This window comes from Zingiber officinale, chromosome 8B (genome assembly GCF_018446385.1).
Source record: "Zingiber officinale cultivar Zhangliang chromosome 8B, Zo_v1.1, whole genome shotgun sequence".
In the NCBI taxonomy this organism is placed as follows: Eukaryota; Viridiplantae; Streptophyta; class Magnoliopsida; order Zingiberales; family Zingiberaceae; genus Zingiber; species Zingiber officinale.
The window spans coordinates 31,365,777-31,385,360 of NC_056001.1; the positions used below are offsets into that span (position 1 = coordinate 31,365,777).

Here is a 19,584-nt window from a genome sequence, read left to right on the forward strand (position 1 = left end):
CTCAGCACGAGCTTGACGTCCGATTGAATGCTAGGCCCATGAAGCAGAAAAAGTGGGACTTCAGCGTGGAGCAAAACTTGATCATCCGGGCGGAGATCGAAAAATTGTTGGAGGTCGGACACATCCGGAAAGTCCAATTCCCGAGCTGGCCCGCTAATGTTGTGATGGTCTCAAAGCAGGGCAACAAATAGAGGGTCTACATCAACTTCCATGATTTGAACAAGACATGCCTGAAGGATTTCTACCCGTTACCAAGGATCGATCAGATGGTGGATTCTACGTTAGGCTGCAAGCTGATCTGCATGCTCGATGTGCACCAAGGGTACCACCAAGTGTCGCTCGCCTAAGAGGATCAAGAGAAGATCAGCTTTATCATGGCCGATGAAACATATTGCTACAACGTGATGTCGTTCGGATTGAAAAACGTCGGCGCCACCTACCAGAGGCTGATGAATAAAATGTTCCATCGGCAGATCGACCGTAACATTGAGGTATATGTCGATGACATATTAATAAAATCCCTCTGAGCTATTAATCTTTGTGCAAATATTGAAGAAACATGCTGAACCTTAAGGGCATACGGGATAAAGCTAAACCCGAGCAAATGTTTGTTTGGCGCAAAGAATGGCTGCTTCCTCTGATACATCGTCACTGAACGGGACATCGAGGCGAATCCAAGCAAGGTGAAGGCGCTACAAGATATGCCTCTGCCCAGTAGCCTGAAGAAGGCCCAACGGCTAACTGAATTGATCACCATGCTGTCAAGGTTCATCTCCAAGTCATCTGACTGGAGTCATCCGTTCTTCAAGGTGCTGTGCTGAGCGACGAAATTTCAATGGGGCGTAGAATGTGACAAGGCGCTAAAAGAGCTTAAGGAATATCTCAACTCCTTACTTGTATTGGCCAAGTCTAGCACTAGCGAGCCACTCTAGATCTACCTGTCATCCACCGAGTATGCAGTTGGTTCGGTATTGGTAAAGTAGAATAGCCACGAACAACAACCTGTGTACTTTTTGAGTCATATATTGAAAGACGCAGAGTCCCGCTACACCTGTCTTGAAAAATTAACATACGCATTGGTGTTACCTGCTCGGAGACCTTGTCCGTATTTCCTGGCTCATTCGATCATCGTGATGACCAACAACACCCTAGAAAGAGTTCTCCTAAATCAGAGGCATCTGGATGACTGATCAAGTGGACAACCGAGCTCAGTGAGTTTGACATTCAATATTAGCCCAAGATGGTGATTAGGGCTCAAGCCTTGGCGGATTTCGTTACAGAGGTCCAAAACACCAAGCCAAAGGCAACTTGGAAGATATACGTCGACGGCTTGTCCATTTGGCAAGGCAGCAGGATCGACATTCTGTTGATTTCACCTTGGGAGGACCGGATGCAGCTGTCCATTCGGCTGAATTATTGGGCGACAAATAATGAAGTCAAATACGAAACCTTGATAACCGACCTACAAGAAGCTCGACACGTCGGAGCCACAAAAAGCCTCATCCACTCAGACTCTCAGTTAGCCGCTCAACATCTATCTAGGACGTTCGAAATCAGCAGCTCCCGACTCAAGCTCTACGCAGAAGCCTTAGAGAAGCTGAAGGTGAATTTCTAAGAAGTCATTATACAGAAGATCCCTCAATCAGACAACTAGGCAACGGATGAGCTGGCTAAGTTAGCTAGTTCATCATCCCCGGTCGTGATAAGCTAGCCGATCGAGCAAGTTTCATTGGTAGCCCACATCGATCAGATGGAGGGAATAGTTTGTCCAAATGACTAGAGGATGTCGTTGATTGAATTCCTTCGATCGGAAAGCACACCATCGGATCAAGAAGCAGCTCATCTATTGAAAAAGAAGGTTGGGCGATTTATGTTGATCGGGGACCAATTTTATAAACAAGCTTTCTCGAGGCCACTACTCAATTGTGTTGGGTCAGAAGACATAGAGTACATCCTCCAAGAAGTGCACCAGGACTCTTGCGAAAGTCATCCGAGCGGCCGCTCACTCGCCCGGAAGATCTTTCTGGCCGGATATTTTTGGCCCACACTTCAATAGAACGCCACTCAGACAGTGGCTACTTGCCTGTCTTGCTAAAATTATCACAATATCCCGCACCGACTGACCAAGGAAATAAAAGTGTTCACGGTATCTTGCCCGTTTGACCAATAGGGCATGGACATCGTTGGGCAGTTTCCAATAGCGACCACTTAGCGAAGATTCCTGCTCATCGTCGTGGATTATTTTTTAAAATGGGTGGAAACCGAACGTTAGCAAAAATAACGGAGTAGATGGTCATCAAATTCGTCTGGCAGGACATCTTGTGCCGATTCGGCATCCCTCGATGGCTCATCTCAGATAACGGGAGGCATTTTGCTGGTCGGAGGCTCCGGGAGTGGTGTAAGGGCTATGACCTTTACCAAGCCTTCACCTCAGTGGCTTACCCCCAGAGCAATGGTCAAGCGGAAGTCACCAATCGGGAGATCCTCAGAGGTCTACGAGCTCAGCTCGACTACGCAGGAGGCAACTAGGTCGATGAGCTCCCCAGCGTCCTGTGGGCCCTTTGTACAATTCCAAAGGAGGCGACCAGCGTAATACCATTTTATCTGGTGTACGGTGGTGAAGCGTTAATCCCGTTGGAAGTCGGAGTAGAATCCGATCGGGTGCAGCTCTACGATAAGGGGAATGGCAAGCGAAGACTCATAGAGTTTGATTTGGTGGATGAGGCGTGGGATAAGGCTACCATTCGGCTAATGGCGTGCTGACAGTGAATGAAGTAGATTACAATCGGAAGGTGATCCTGATGTCCTTCCGATCAGCGATCTGGTGTGAAAAAGAATAAAGTCGGTCGACGACATCACCAAACTCGAAGCCCCATGGGTGGGACCTACAAGGTCGTGCAAAAGCTTCACTCGAGAGCCTACTATCTAGAGGACAAGGACGGAAGATAACTCGAGCGGCCGTGGAGCGTGAATCATCTCTAACCCTATGTTGTAAGAAGAATATTTATGTGTAATTTGTGGATACTACTTGATGTGTATAATATCTATTACCTTTTTATGTTGTAAGAAGAATATTTATGTGTTGGTTACATGGCATTGACTTGGTGTGTTTAGATACATCGGTACATTTTTATTTGTAATTTGCTTGGTGAATTAATAATATTAACTTAATTTTGTACTATTGAAACGTTGTCATTATGTGATAATATCGACTTTTCACTGCTTTTGAAATCGGTGTCGTTAACCAATACTACATTGATTTTTAAATGTTGCTCAAACTGGTGTCATTATCTGATATTACATTGGTCTTCCACCGTTGTCAAAACTGGTGCCATTAATTGATATTACATCAGTTTTACACCATTACTGGAATTGATGTTGTTAATATTACACCGGTCAAAAATCTCTACCAAAACTAGTGTTATTAATAGATATTACATAGGTCTTACACCATTGTTGAAACGATGTCGTTAAGTGATACTACACCGATTAATAATCGATTCGGAAACCGGTGTCGTTAAATGATACTACACCGGTTACAAATCGGTGTCTAAAATGGCAGACCTTTTATAGCGCCTTCATAGACACCGGTCTATTTTGTCATAGATAGCGGTAGAAAATCGTTGTCTATGAGCATTTTTCTTGTAGTGATTTTTGTTGATAGAATGTGAATTTAGAGATAAAATGGAGATAAAAAACCTTGAAACGTGATTTTCCAGCATGATGCATGATCTGGTTGTGTCATCTGACACTTTCGTGCATCATTTGAAGAGCTAGGCAGGAAATAGAGCGACATTTTGACTTCCAAAAGGAAACATGGGTTGGTCATGCTTTTAATCATAGCTATGCTTCTCACTATTCCTCGCCAAGGAAACTTCCAGCAGTCGACAAGCTATGTGTTTTCCATACAACCATGGTACGATGATGACACCCCTCTTTTTTTTTTTTTTTGTGTATTTTAGGACAATGCCCCCAATTTTTTTTGGGAAAGTTTGTTAGTTTTAGTGTTCTTAGAGACTATAAAAGAACCAAGGGGTACTTGGTTATGGTAGCGATGGATCAAAGGGTTCCCCATTCCCTATTAAGGGGGTTTCCTTGTGACAAGGAACCTTAGGAGTGCATTGTTTGTAAGGAGCCGTCAAGATTCGGTCCTTAAAGCTTGGAGTTCATCCGAAGACACTGACGCACATGACAACTAAGCTTTCTCTCTCTTTTCTTTTTGATTTGCAGAATTCCCTTTTCCATGTCTTTGTGTTGTAACTCCATCTTCATAGAGTAATTATTTTAATTTTAGGATGAGAGGGTAGTTCGATGAATTGTTGACACTTGTTTTATATTTATTCATCTCTTTTATAGCATGACATGTTTAGTTTATGACCCGGCTTTAGTATGCATATATGATTAGTGCATTTTCATATCCCATGGGATGTAGGAAAGGACCGAGAGGTGAACCCAATTCTCCGACCCCTAAAGTCCGAGACATAAGGTGTTGTTCATAAAAGTAGTTTAAAATCTGACAAGAGCATCATTGGCTGTCACGTAGCTTTATGGGTTTATCCCAATTAAACATCACAAAGTAGGAAATAACAACTAGAGGACTGTGTGACATTGTGACAGAAGACTCTATGAATAAGCGCTCATTTTAGTAAGGTTACTTTGAAAATAGGCACCGCATTTGGGTAGGCTCACCAGTATTATTCCAAAAGTCTATGCCAGATACCTCGGGATACACCACCTTCATAATTATTGAACACAAAGTTAAAAGAGAATAACATTTAGAGTGTCAATGATCATCGTGGTGAAACCAAAGTCTTAAAATTGCTTCCTCAAATTAGTTCCCCCCACCCCTCTTTCTTAGTTTAATTTCTCTCCCACTTGATTTTCTCAATCTCGATTGATTTAAATAATATACTCGGTGATTTGGATTGATACTCTATTGACAGTCCCAGTGGTCAATATTTTATTATTTCACGACAACAGTGCACTTGTGGATTTTGCTCATCAGCTCCCATCGCCAAAGATTGACTTAAGCATCGTAGAGAATTTGCAAGACAATTCTGACCCTCTTTAACATGTGTTACTTCACACAAGTTAGTTTTCATCCTTGGAGGAAGTGTCCATGTCAACAGCCAGCAATCAGCGAGGAGGTGATCTAGAGGCAACCACAGGTTAGGTCAGAATTCAACTCGATCTGGGCCCGTAACCGGGTCAATGGGACTGTTATCTATTGACTAGAGCCGAAAATTTGAATTGGACCCATCCGTTTAGTCCATCCCTCCAAATAATTTAAGAGGTTGGGTTGAAATTATATCAACTCATTTAAAGACAAGTTGAAGTGGGCCGACCCGCTTGGGCCCTCAACGGGACTGGGTTGGCCTGCAGATTGAGAAGAAAAAAATCTCTAAAGAATTTTTTTCTCAAATAAACAGTAGAAGTGAGCACAAGAGATTTAGAGGTATACATCTTTTGTGTAATTAAATTTTAGAAAAATAAATATAAGTTGTATTCTTAGGAAAAAATTAATAAACCATAACTTTAAATCATCAGTCCTTCCACAATGTCTTGGTGGAAAGGAATCTCCAAAGACAATAATTCTCCAAAGACAATAAATTCAAAAACATGCTTCATTACGGTTCCATAAAAGTTATAAGCCCTAAATCTGTCTAATTCGTAATCCAAATTTATTTTTTTATAATTTCTATATATATATTTTTTATTTTTTTTTCATTTTTTGGTGGGAAATTATGTTGTCATGATTAAACTCAAGTCTCTTGGGTGACAATCAAGTATCCTAACCAATTAGCCTATAATATATTGATGTTCACATGTGATAGTTAATTATTTGATAATTAATCAATAATTTCTTTTGATATACAAAAAAAATAGTAAGAGAGTACATAATTTTTTTAATTCCATAACCGTTCATTTATAGTAGTGTGATTTAAAAGTTAGAGAAAATGAGTAAAAGTAATTCCAACCAATAAATTGATGGTTATAACCGTTGAGTAATAAAGAAGAACTTATGGCAATACTTCTATGGTTCAGAATACTCCTCTAAAATTATAAGGGATATATAGACAACTTAAATAAGTGCAAGTCATTTATTATATTTTTTTTAAAATTTATAATTTTTAAATTTGTTAAAATAATAATAATCTTGAACCATGACAAATTATGAATTAGTGGTTCCGAACCATGAACCGTAATTGTCATGGACAGTTAAGGTTAGCGGTCAAACCGTAACCATCCTTGACAATTAAGGCTAAGGGTAAACTTGTCAGGAATCGTCGAACTGTTGATTCCGAACAGTCAAACAGTCAGTTCTGAACTATCGAAGAGTCGGTTCTAAACCGTCGGACAGTCGATTCCGAACCGTCGAACCGTTGACTTTGAACCGTCGAAGCATCAGCTCCAAACCATCGAACCGTCGATTTCAAACCGTCGATTCCAAATCGTCGTCGGGTCTAGATAGATCTTACAAACATGAATTTACATAAAACTTGATTAAAAAATGATTAACCAGGTCAGATAACGTTGAATCTAAGGTGATTGATCCGGCCCCATGGAAGTTTCCCATCGACCGCCAAGGTAAATCGGGAAGCACTCATGACGAGTGACTTAGAAGCCCAACATCCATTGGTTGCGCATCCGATTTGGAGGAAAATTCCCTATAAATACGTCGTATCTAGGAATTGAACTGTGGGTGTCTGGGTGACAATTGAATGCTCTTCCACTGCACCATAGCCCCGGGGGCATACATGAAACTTAATCAAAAACATGCCCAAAGTGGAACAACAAGAGAAATATCTTACAATCAATGCTACATGAAGCATAAAGCACAAAATGGAACGAACAAGAGAAATACCTTATGATTATTATTGAATTGTTCGATTAGATAATGTCTTCTAGTTCACACCCACCCAATTTAAAAACACAAATCTAGAGATTTAAACGGCTGCTGAATCTTGTAAGAGAGCAAGCAGAATCATCACACCTCAAAAAAATCCATCCTTCAAAGTTGGAGCCTACTTGACTTCATTGATAGATTGACTGCATCAAGTTACAGACAGCATCAGTATGATGGAACAATATATGATTCAAAGTTCATTAAGGGTCAAAACTAGATCTTGATACTGAATATTTTCCTTTTTTTTCAAGTTCTATCATATTGAAATGATAAAAATGATTAGTAGATCTGTTCAAGTAAAATGATTCGGAGACTCTTACATGATGTCAAAGCGTGACTTGGTTATATTGTCTTCCCATATCAATGTTTTGAACCAGTTGACATCGTCAAGTCTTACAACGTGCACCTTCTTCAGCTTCTGTGCACTCTCATGTCCAATGGGCAGTCTTGCTAGGTTCAAACAGTCACTGAGGTGGATGTACTCCAATGACGGCCAATCCAAGGTTTTTGCCGGTTCTCCTTCGAAGAAATATCTTAGACTAGGCAATTTGATGAACAACAGTTGTTTGAGCATGGGGAAAGCCCCCTTCTTCAAATCACAGCCTTCTTCGTCGGTGATGATAGTCTCGAGGAAGTCGTTATTTTTTATCTCCAGTCTTTCTAGGCTTTGAAGCTCATTTGCAATGCTTGGCAAGAAAACATGTTTGAGGCATGGGCATCCCATTATCTGTAGTTGCTTCAGTTTCTTAAAAGTTTCAGATGGTAGTAGTCGTGAATGAGTTGCCTCCAATATCTGGGAGAACAGATTCAATAACTTTTTACAATTAACAACTTCAAAAGTAGTGAGGTTATGCAAGCTTCCAGGAGGAACAACTCCAGTGCAGAAACTGATAACATCCGATATCTGAGATAGTCGTATCATTTGCAATTTCGGAAAGATAACAGAATCATGCCCAAGCCCTTCGAAATTTAGCAGTACATCTGGCCCGGGACATCCTTCAAGAAGAAGCTCTACTAGACTTGGATGCACTCTCTGAAGCAAGTCTTGTGGCAAAATGTCAACAATGTTTCTGCACCTTCTTAATTCAAGTGTTCTTAATTTTTTGAGTGAATGAGCAGGAAGCTGGCCAGGACAAATCTGTTCCAGATTCTCCATGTCCAAAAGGGTTAGCTTCATGAGCTCACCAAATGCATTCGATGGAGTATCATCAGTTGACCGTAGAAGACATTGGATTTGATGGCAGTTCACAATGAGCAAAGACTGCAGATTGGCAAAGCAAGACATGCTCTCTAAGGGTATCAGATCTGTGAAATTCCATTGGCAACTATCAAGCCTCAATGCTTCGGCTCTCTTGAGAAAAGGCTTACCCCAACTGATCATCGACTGACTTGCTTGTTTTACAAAAAAGTCTCTCTGGTTTTTAGAAGCCAGTGAAAACCAATCTGGCTCATTATATATAATGAAGTGGCGCAAGGCTTTGTAAGCATTGTCAGGAATAATTTGTTCAGAAAAATCTCGGGCATACTTGACATACAACTCAACCCTGACCAACTTTTTCAAAGATGCAACCTCAACTAGTAGTGCTTCAGTCACATTGTAGCCTCTCAAGTAAAGTTCTTCGAGTTGAGTTAACTTTGGTACCAAATTTCTGGGTATCTGCAGCAATGTGCAATTCGACAAGTCCAAAAGCTTTAGCTTAACCAGACCATATACTGTTTCCGGTAACGCACTAATACCTCTACATTCCTGCAAGGTAAGTATTACGAGTGTCTTTAGTTCCCCGACAACATTTATATCGTTCAGCTGTTTACATCTATCTAAACGGAGAGTTCCTAGACCTTTTAAGCATATCAATGAGGAAGGTAAAGAAGTAATGTCTGTATTACTTAAATCGAGAACATTTAGTGAGACCATGTTTTCAAAGAAATTGTCTGGCACACTAGTAATTGGGTTAATATTCAGCAACAACAGAATTAGTTTGGGGCAATTTGGTTTTTCAGGAATTTCTTGCAAGAAATTATTCGAGAGTGAAATTCTCTTGCAATCTGCCAAGTTCTCATACTTCGGCCAATCTATAAGGCCAAGTCCAGCTTTAACAAGAAAATGGTTGTTGTCCTTGAAGCCAATATATACAGCTACATCTCGCACCACATCATGAAGCTTCACACACCCGGCTTTCTTACTATCAAGCACTAAACATGAAAGTTTCAGTTTCTGGAGCAAAAAATGCACTCTGCCACGTACATTCTCTAAAGTGGAGAGATTACTCAATAAATTCTCTCCCACTGCATATCGAGTTATTTCATCCTCACTGATATCATAGTCCTCGCGGAACAAACAGCAGTAGAGAAACAACTGTTTTAGTTCAGCAGTCTTCAGATTTTGATAACTTAGCTCTAGTGGTTTGAACAATTTTTCCTCTACCTCTTCCATGTTTCCAGGAACGGATTGCTTGAGTTGGGATAAGGCATCTTCCCAAGCACTGGCATCCTTGTAAGATCGTAACGCTCTTCCCACTACAGCAATTGCCAGCGGCAAACCACAACATTCTTGTGCTACCTTTCTTGCAACCGGTTCTATGCCATCAGACTCAGCAACTTGCCCCGCCCTCATTCTGAAAAGTTGCCATGAATCTTCTTCAGACAAGGTGGCAACTTCCACTGAGACATCAGTTTCCATTACATTGCATGTTTCAGCTTTGCGGGAGGTGAGCATCACTTTACAACCCTTGTGTTCTTGGTATGGAATCCCAACTTCCGTAACTAGCTCCAGCCTTGCCCAAACATCATCTAGCATTATCAAAACTTTCTTCTCCTTCTCCAACCTAGTGGCCAACATCTTATTTGAGGATTCACGCATGCCCAGCGCATCAGCAATGCAGCGTTGGATCTGAGCTATGTTTGGATTCTGTGACACAACCACATCTATTACCACATCAAATGTTTCTGCTTCCTTCATCTTTCTGCCTATTTCTTCCATCAATACAGTTTTGCCTACACCACCCATGCCATATATTCCAATCAAATTCACTTTATCATCATTCAGTGCATCAATAACCTTTCGCATTGCCTCTTTGGTGGCGCCAAAGCTCACAAAGTCTTTGTTCGATGGATAATTAAGAGTTGATGGATCAAGAGTATGAGAAAAAGCTTGGAAGTTCTTTCGATCTAGTAGTTCTAATGCTTCAGCCCTTTTCTTGGTAGCCTCCCTTCCGACCTTATAACGAGGCACCAAACTAGGCATGTAACATTTCTCATCCCTTACCATCCTGTTGAAGTTGTTCTCGATATTATTAAATTTCCCCTCCAGTTCAAGCACATTATTTAGCCACAAATTAACTTCATCACTGATAACTTCATTGTTCCTTTCAGCTGCCTCCATTTTTTGTTGTGTGTCATCCCTGATGGCCTTTAAAATATCGAAATGTTCTTTGAGTTTCTCAAATTTTTCTTTGGAATATATAAAATAACATACGTGGGTCTTTAATTTGTTCCAAAAGTACTTCACAATCACATTCCCAATTTCTGATTCCATTCCTCCACAAGAGTTACTGAAACAAGGAACAACCATGATCTGCGCAGGAAGTAAATTTACAGGGTATATTTGGTAGTTCAGAAATAAAAAAAAAAAATGATAATCAAACAATGCAATGTTAAAGAACCGAAACTTTCATACTTTCACGTAAGAGTCCTTTAGGTTTCATTCTATTTTTAATGGTTCCAAAATGTGAAATTTCAACAAATACATGAAGAAGAACCTATCCCTCCCATATCCAGACTATGCCACATATAGATCACTTGAGAAAGTAACAAACGTCCAAAAAAGAAGTTGAGGAGCGTACCTCGGCAATGCCAATGATGGTGAGCAAGATGAAATCAGAAAAAAAAATACGGAGATAAATAAGATGATGAAATCAGAAAAGGACCGATGTGAAGGCATTTGATACTTGTCGGCCACTTGCACGTTCCCTCTTCGTTAATTATTCGATATTCTTTTCGTCTATTAATTAGTGCCGAAAAGAATGGAGTACTCCTTAACTATTACAAAATAATAAACACGGAACGAACTTTTTTTTTAAGAATCACTTTTTAAATATATTTTTATTCGTATGAATTGAAAAAAAAATGAATTTTCCTTCCTTCCTACTCGTAGCTAGCGGCCTATCCAAGATTTTCAACTAGTGGCTAAATCTTTGAAAATTCTAAATATTAGTATAGGTTAATTTTTACCATCTAAAATTTAAATTTTGGATTTAAGGAGTTGAAAGTAAACTTAAATTCAAAAAATTTAACTATAACCTTTTGTTCTAGTTGAAATAAAGATATGTCAATTTCTAAAATTTATCTATAACTCAAATTCAAAAAATCATTTATGATCTCACTTTATTATAATATTAATGTATTCATATATATGAGATATTCATTCTGATCTAAATAATCATTCTAATTATCATCTTAATAAAATAAAATTTATATTTTACCTTTCTCATTCAATTAATGAAAAATGAAAAATATAAAGGACAATTTACTTTTTTTTTTTTTTTTTTTTTTTTTTTGCTGTTGTGTTGTAGTTGGACAAAAGAAAAAGAGTTACTTGTAAAGCGGTGCTCACTGAAAAAAAAAACTATTGCTTTTGAGAAAAACATAAAAGAGAAGATAGGAAGGAAGAAATAAAAGTAGATAGTTTTACCTTTTTCGTTAGTAACATCAATTAATTTCGGTGAGTTTGGTAACAACACAAAGAGAGCAAGGCACAGTATATGAGGAAGAAGAAGACAACAGTTATTCTTGTAGTACTAATAAAGTCTTAGAAAACACGATAAGAGAAATAAGATACGAGAGTTAGTCTTGTTGCTAGAAGAGGCAGCAGTTGATATTGCATTTCAGTTAGAGAAATGAAGAAAAAGAAGGAAATGAGGAAGAAGAGAAAGGGAAAAATAAAAGAGAGAAATGAGTGAAAATATGACAGTGGCTTATGACACAGCGGGGGTTACTGTATGTATGAGAAAAGTGGAAAGAAAACAAAAGAGATTTGACCAAATCATAACTTGGTCAAATAAACTTTAAACCAATCCTACTTTAAACCAACCTAATCTTTATCTCCATACTTACCCATTGAATTTAGACATTTAATTTACTCCCAATCTAATTTTAATTTAACGACCTCACTCCATCATATTCTACAATTTAATTTATTTTTTATTATTATATTTTTTTATTTTTAAAATTTAATATTAAATATTTTAAGTCATGATATTTTCTAATAAAAATAATACGACTGAATGCTTTAGTCAAGTATTTTTTAAATATAAGTTAATTTAAATTTTTTGAGAAATGAATCAACCGGTCGTGGCATTTTTCCCACCGCTTCTAGTGGCCACCTGATCGAAGTCATGTTCGATTGCCTTGTGACCTTGCTTAACCTCGAAGTCATGTTCGATTGCCTTGTGACCTTGCTTAACCCTCCGCGGCCGCAAGTCCGACCACATAACTTTTCTTCTTAAATTTTTTTTTCTCTCTTCCTTGTCTTCAAAGATTTTTTTTCTACCTTAAATTCCTTTCTTTACTCAATCTACACACTAGAGTAAAATAAAAAATTATTATTATTTATTAAAATCAAACCAAATTAAATAGATTTAATTATTTCATCAAAGACATGAAGAATTATTTTTTTTTTTAAATTACATGATCTCATACATTTATCTTTTTTTCTGAAGATTTAATAAAAAAAATTAAAAAATATTTTTTAAAAATATTTTTAAATTTTTAATATCTAATTAAAAAATAAAGAAAATGAAATAAAGTTAATAAAATAAAAACCTAGTTATTTTATTAAACATTATGATTTTAAAATTTATGTCAAATTAATATAATTAGTTATGAATAATCTCTTTAATTTATTTATATAATTTTTTAAATTTTTTAAATCCATTAAAGAGTTTTGACTAAAAGTTATCGATGCTCAATTTTATTCTAAACTTACGTCACTATATTCATAATGGTCCTCTAAATTTATATATATATATATATATATATATATATATACTTATTTTTATTTTAGAATTTTGATAAAAAAATTGTAAATTATAAAAGAACTTTAAAAAGATTAAATCTATTATTAATTTTATTTTTTTAGAAAAAATAAATATAAAAAATATTTTGGTGTTGTTCAAAATATTACTACCAGCTGGTGTTACTTTCGTCAAAACAACACCATTTTGATTGTGTTTTTTGTCAAAGCAGTACTAAGTTGGTTCTCTAAAAATGAACTATTAAGAGATTTGACTATCATGAGTTTTATCAGGCTCAAAAACTCTTGATTCGTGATCTCTATCAATTTTAGAAAATTATATTTAAAAAATTTAGTATTATTTACTTTTGGCATAGTTTCATATCTCGATATATATAGAGAAAGAGAATATGCCAATAGTTTCTCCTAATCTTATCCATACTAAAGTTTAAAATTTTACAAAAGCCTCTAATTTATCAATGACTCTTGATCAAACCCATTAATGGATCTAAACAAGTCAGTTTGTTTAAACTTTATCTAATAAGTTTCTTTTTAGTCTCTTGAGTCTCATCATGCTCAAAAACTTTGATTCATAGCCTTTTCATCAATTTAAAGAAATTATTTAAAAAATTCAATTTTCTTTACCTTTGGCATAGTTCATATCTGGATCTATTTACCTTTAATTTACTTTAAGACAACACTAATAATTTTCTTGCACTCTTCTAATTTTATCACGCTAAAGTTTTAAGATTTCAAAAGTATTTAAGTCATCAATGAATTTTAATTTGATCAAAAGTTATTGATGGAGTTAGATAAGTTAGCTTTAAGTCCAAACCAAATCTTATATCCTTTTCACTCTCCTTAGTCTCACCATGCTAAAAAAAAATTTGATTCATAACCTATCAAATTATAGAAAATATTTTTAAAAAATCAACCTTTTTTTTTTATTTTTATCATATCTAGACCTATACATCTCCTCTGCTTTACTATAGGACAATACTAATAACTTTCATACACTTTCCTTATTTTGTCTATACTAAAGTTTTAAGATTTTAAAAGTATTTAAATCATTAATAAGTTTTGATCAAAACACATTGATAAACCTATATAAGTTAATTTTAGTCCAAATTTTATCCAATAAGTTTTTTTATTCTTTTGAGTCTCACCATGCTAAAAACTCTTGATTTGTGACTTCTATCATTTAGAGAAATTGTTTAAGCCTTCTTTACTTTTGGCATAGTGTGATATCTAGACTTAGACACCTTTAAGACAACACTAATAGTTTTCTTATACTCTTTTTAACTTGTCCATGCCAAAGTTTCAAGATTTCAAAGGCATTTATCAGTTGTGACCAAAACTCATGAATATGGGTCAAAAATAAAGAAGACTGAATTTTTTAAATAATTTATCTAAATTGATAGGGGTCATGAAACTTATCTAGATTCATTAATGAGCTTATTGATGGTTTAGAATTTAGATGCTTTTGAAATCTTAAAACTTTAGTATGAATAAATAAGGAGAGTGTAAGGATGCTATTGGTGTTGTCCTAAAGTAAATTAGAGATGTTTAGGTCCAAAAATGGAAATGCATTAAAAGTAATGAAAATTAAAATTTTAAAATAATTTCTCTAAATATTGATAGGGATCATGAATCAAGAGTTTATTTAGTCTGGTGAGAGTTAGGACTTAGGAGAGGGAAAGAAACCTATTGTGTTTTTCTTTTTTATGTTTGTAAACATAAATATACTTTTAATTTTTAACCTTAACTATTTTTATAAAATAAATAAATTTCTGCACGATCCTAACATTTAAACTCATTAAACAAATTATTATCTCTATCTCACTTTCATTAAAATTTTAAAATAATTATCACATGGGTAATTAAATTAAATTGTATTTCAATGTATTAAGACTAATGTATTCTATAAATTGAATCCAAATAAATAGAAAGTCTGTTTTCAATTTATATGGTTGAATATGAGAGTGATTAATTCTCTAAGGACTTAGAGCATCCACAGTCGTTGGACCTCGTGGAGAGTTCTTTCGTTGTCATATCCGTGTCACATCAAAAGTAAAAAATCTTACATATCTTTCCATTATAAAAAACCTTTTAATAACTCTTTCATGAGTCCCACATTTTTTAAACCTCCACACCATATATATCTCTTTCCTAATTTAAAAAATATTTCTAATATTATATTTAAATTAAAAAAACTTATTTTAATTAAAAAAATTTAAAAAAAAAAGGTGAAAGAGCGGCTCCATGGGTATGGAGCCGCTCCTTCCCAAATGGGGAAAAAGCTTCCTCCCATTATGGGAGGGAGCTTCTTTCTATTGTCATATCTGTAGTGGGAGCTCCAAAAGGAGCTCTCATTGTGGATGCCCTTATATGTAAGTATGAGGTAGATGGTTGCTTGGGAATCTCGTGGTTATAGAGTTGCAAATCAAGATTCTTCCCATTCTAATTTATTTATTTATTTTTAACTAAATCAACTTGAAATTTTAATTAAAAAATTAAACAATCATTTTAAAAGATACAATTGAGCTTATAAGTTCTTGATCAAATAACCCACACAAGTTATATTAAAGATAAGAGTGGTTTACTTAGAAGAATAATAAGAAGAGCAAAAATTAAATTTCAAATTGAATAAATTTTATAGAGAACTACTTTTAAATGTGTATAAGATGTGCTTCAAATTCATCCAACGCACAAATCAAAAGAGAACGACGTTTTTATCTCTAGGACCCAGATTAATCAAGTAAAATCTCAACACTTGAATTAATAATAATAATTATTCCTGTCCAAAAACTGAGTCGATGGATACTGAGGATATGGCGCTCCCGTTAACTGGCCGAAGACTCTACACGTGAAGATCTCCTACCGACGTGGACCTGCAAGCAAAACGCCGAACCAGGGAGGGGTTCCCCGGCGATGGCCCTCCGACGCTCAAGTAAGATCTCCGGCAGAAAGAAGTAGAGCAAAGGTGAAACGAGAACTGTAGCTACAGTAAAAAAGTGAGCATACCTCTGTCGAAGTCTGGGGGTTCTTATATAGGGCTCCCCAGATGCGCGTGCACGATCCCCGAGGCATGCACGCTCCTCAAAGCATGCCTAGAATAGACGTGTCAGAAAAGCGTGTCTGACGCCATATCTCAATAGCATGAGTATATCCCTGACGAGACAATAGAAGCTTTCTCCGTACGATTCTCTTTTTGACCATGCTGCCGATCATACCACCTGTCGGCGACACTGCTCCCCAAGAAAATATCATCAACTGCTTCCTTTGTCCTCTATTGGGTCGAGCGGAGGGATCGTTCAGCTAGTGCCTTTCAGGCGACACTAGGGTCGGACCGAGCGGGATGTTCGCTCGGCTATGCATCCTATTGCATCACTAGGGTCGGACCGAGCGAGATGTCCGCTCGGCCAATCATCCTATTGTCTCAGTTCTGTCTCGCCAAGCGAAGAAACCATAATTGCAGGGCCGGAGCTGCGCTCCTCGGTCGACCGAGCGGGGAGGCCGCTCGGCCCTCATTCCTCCTTGCTAGTCATGCTTGAGTTTTCTTAGCGTCGGAAGCTCGACATCAGGCCGAGCTATAATGCAGAATCAGACACACATACGTCCACTCGGCCGGATACTCACGGCGTTGACCATTGACCGTTGACGTTCCATGTGTCATCACCCCTACTTATTACCGGATCACATGTCTTCCCTTCAAGTCTAGTTGAAGGAGGTCGGAGGTCCGACTGATTGGATGAAATTAGTCTAGTGCTCCGCCGGTCGCTTGGTTGTGCTACTGTAGAGGGTCCGACCGCCCTCACTCCGCCGTTCGGCGATATGTGTGTCGGTACTTATGCAAAATTCACCATTCCGGGTCCTGGTCCGTGGGCGGTCAAAGATGATGTCATCCGGATATCCTCGGAATTCGCACAAATCACCGTCATTAAACCGAGCACGCGACCATGCCTAGTAATGAAGCTCATTAAATGCGCCCCTGTAGGTGAATGCCACCTGGTGCCGCCGCCGTCACCACACGATCGATGCGTCAGAGATGATGTGACGTGCAGCGGTTCAAATTCGACGGTTGGATGCATGCGTCGATTTTCGTGACCTAGATCGGACGGCTCCGCTCGGCTGGGCTTGATCTTTATAAGACCACTTCGCCGACTTCTGTTTCATCACTGTTGTTTCCGTTGTTCGTGTGCTCCGGTGACTGTCCGCGTTCATTGCTCCAGCGATCTCCGACTTTCTACTCCGGCACTCCCCTTTTCTGTAAGCTTCCACTTCTGCTCCTTCATTTTCCTTTCTCGCCCTTTAGCGCTCTCAGGCGTTCCTCCATTTTGCCCGGTGAACCTTTTGTCGATCTCGTTTTCTGCTTTTCCGATAGTTCCCTTAGCGAGTCCTTCCGCTTCTTTGTCTTCTGATCATGGCCAGTTCCATCCAGCCAGTCGACCCCGTCCCTGGTCTCTGGTATACCACCATGGAGACCAGGTTTGATGCGGGCGACGCGGCATACCTTATCAACGCTTTTGACATTCCATCCGACCACAAGATTATCCTGGCCGGATCATCCGACTGGCCACACAGTTCGTCGATCGACACTATCTATTTCTTCCGAGACCAATTCGTGGCCGGTCTCCGGTTTCCCATCCATCCAGTCATAACTGAAGTTTGTAATTATTTTCAAATCCCGCTCGCCCAGCTCGTCTCCAATTCCTTCCGCCTGCTGTGCGGCGTGGTGGTGTTGTTCCGAGTGCACAACATCCCACTGACCCCTCGGGTTTTTCACTACTTCTACTACCCCAAACAGTTCGAGTTGGGCACTTATCTATTCCAATCCCGTATTGGTCTGGTCTTCTTCGACAAGATGCCCTCCTCCAACAAACACTGGAAGGAGTACTTTTTCTATTTAAGACTTCCCAAGCGGCCCCACTTCCGAACTCAGTGGCAGACCGCCCTGCCATCCCCGCCCGAGCTGAAGAGATATAAAACTCAACCGGATTACCTTCATGCTGCCAATATGCTGGTCGGGCTAAAGTTCAACATCCACAAGTTGTTGTCAGAAGGCGTGATGTACATGTTTGGGTTGAGTCTGAACTGAGTGAAGCTCCCGAGCAGTATAGGTATGAAATTCCTTAACTTTCTTCCTTTGGGTCTAACTGATTCTGTTCATCTTTTATAGCCGACATCATGATGTGTGCCCGGGCGGCTGGTATAATGAAGGCCAAGCAGGCCGAAATCGAAGCAGCGGCTGCCAAGGAGATGGAGCGACTCGGCCTACCTCTTGTTGGCTCGCAGGAAGGCACAGCTAGGGAAACAGCAACCGCGGACGATGAGACCGTTGAGCGGATACCCAGTGTAGGAGGGGCGACCGATCCAGGATTGGTTCGTGGCGTGCCACCCGTCATTCCTGCTGAGGGTTCGGGGTCTTCAGACGATGAGGTGCCGCTCTCCCATAAAAGACGCCGACCGGACGCGCCATCCCGATCTGCCACTTCAGCTGTCCAAGCTTCTGTGGGTGGAGGCGTCCCATCCCAAGCTCCCGCAACAGTGGAGGCTACCACCTCCGATCAGACTCCGTCCATGGCGGAGCTACAGGAGCCGCTCCTCATTCAGCCAATCACCTCCCTTCCTCCAGCTAAGCGGAAGATAACTCGATCAGCCATCCTTCCAGTCCGCCCTGCTCAAGCGTCCGACCTGTCTGCTTCAACTCAATCGGCGCTGGGCGGGAAACGATCCATCACTGCTACCCTTCGCCTGCCTACTGAGGATCTTCTTGCACTAGGTGACCAGCCCAGTTCTCCTCAGCATTAAGTCTACATCTGGGGCCGGCTCGCCCACATCTGGGAGGAGGCAAGGGTGTGAACGGCCATGAAACCTCCGAGCACGCTGGCTGACAACCATCTGGAGATGTCCACTGGGGTTAGTATTTGTAAATCAATTTATAAGTTACCTCTGCTCGGCACTAATCTTTGCTTGCAGTTCTGGGTGGAAAATATCGCTATGTGACAGCGGCTTGCCCAAGTGGAGGATGAGCTGAAGAGGCTCAAAATTTTCGGGGAGGCCTCCTCGTCCCAAGGACCGCCGGCCGCCCGTCTGAAGGCCAAGCTAAAGAGGGCTCAACTACTCCTGGCGACGGAGCAGCAAAAATTGGCCGAGCAGGCCAGTAGGCTGGGCCAGATCGAGGCACAGCTAAAGACTTACAATCGAAAATTCAATCTGGCTTCCACAAGGAAACTATGGGCCATCGTCGATCTGGAGGAAAAAAATAAGGAGGCCCGGCAGCTGGCCGAGGATCTGAAGAAGGCGGAGGACTTCCTGGTGGTCGAACGGGAGAGTCGTTCGGCTAGGGAGGTTGAACTTCAAGGCCAAGTGAAGCGCCTTGAAGAGGAGTTAAAGGCTTCGTGTGCCACCCTGAAAACCTATCAGGAGGCCGAGCCGGGTCGCATTGCTGTCTTAAAGCAATAATACCTGTGCTCGGACCAATTTCTGGAGAAGGCGACCGACCGGATTGTCCGCTCGTTTGAGCTGGTGATCGATGCTACTCTTCTCTAGCTCAGGCAGAACGACCATATTTCTGAAACCCTGTCCGACAATGATGTCAACCGAGTCCAGCTCCTCGAGTCCATCCTTGAAGAGGCCTTTGAGTATATTGAGTGAGCGAGGGGTC

The 19,584-nt window shown here is 39.5% G+C and overlaps 2 protein-coding genes across 2 annotated transcripts; one reads left to right on the forward strand and one right to left on the reverse strand.

Moving 5' to 3' along the window:
* Positions 1-6,870: 6,870 nt before the first annotated feature.
* On the reverse strand, positions 6,871-10,793 carry LOC122014272 (probable disease resistance protein At4g27220). Its single transcript, XM_042570461.1, has 3 exons — positions 10,750-10,793; positions 7,228-10,481; positions 6,871-7,050 (listed from the first exon to the last, which is right to left on the reverse strand). The coding sequence occupies exons 2-3, from the start codon at positions 10,476-10,478 to the stop codon at positions 7,026-7,028; spliced, it is 3,276 nt and encodes a 1,091-aa protein (XP_042426395.1). The 5' UTR covers positions 10,479-10,481; positions 10,750-10,793; the 3' UTR covers positions 6,871-7,025.
* A 7,992-nt stretch (positions 10,794-18,785) lies between these two features.
* Positions 18,786-19,382, forward strand: LOC122013642. The gene is made up of 2 exons (XM_042569890.1): positions 18,786-18,836; positions 18,927-19,382. Exons 1-2 carry the CDS (start codon positions 18,786-18,788, stop codon positions 19,380-19,382), a joined length of 507 nt encoding a protein of 168 aa, XP_042425824.1.
* Positions 19,383-19,584: the final 202 nt, after the last annotated feature.

Excerpts from the sequence above, each read along its gene's own strand:
- LOC122014272 (XM_042570461.1), bottom strand. The coding sequence starts at position 10,478 with ATGGTTGTTCCTTGTTTCAGTAACTCTTGTGGAGGAATGGAATCAGAA. Across the intron at positions 7,051-7,227 it reads AAGTCACGCTTTGACATCAT|TCAATCTATCAATGAAGTCA; the intron begins GTAAGAGTCTCC and ends AACTTGATGCAG.
- LOC122013642 (XM_042569890.1), top strand. The coding sequence starts at position 18,786 with ATGAAACCTCCGAGCACGCTGGCTGACAACCATCTGGAGATGTCCACT. Across the intron at positions 18,837-18,926 it reads ATCTGGAGATGTCCACTGGG|CGGCTTGCCCAAGTGGAGGA; the intron begins GTTAGTATTTGT and ends GCTATGTGACAG.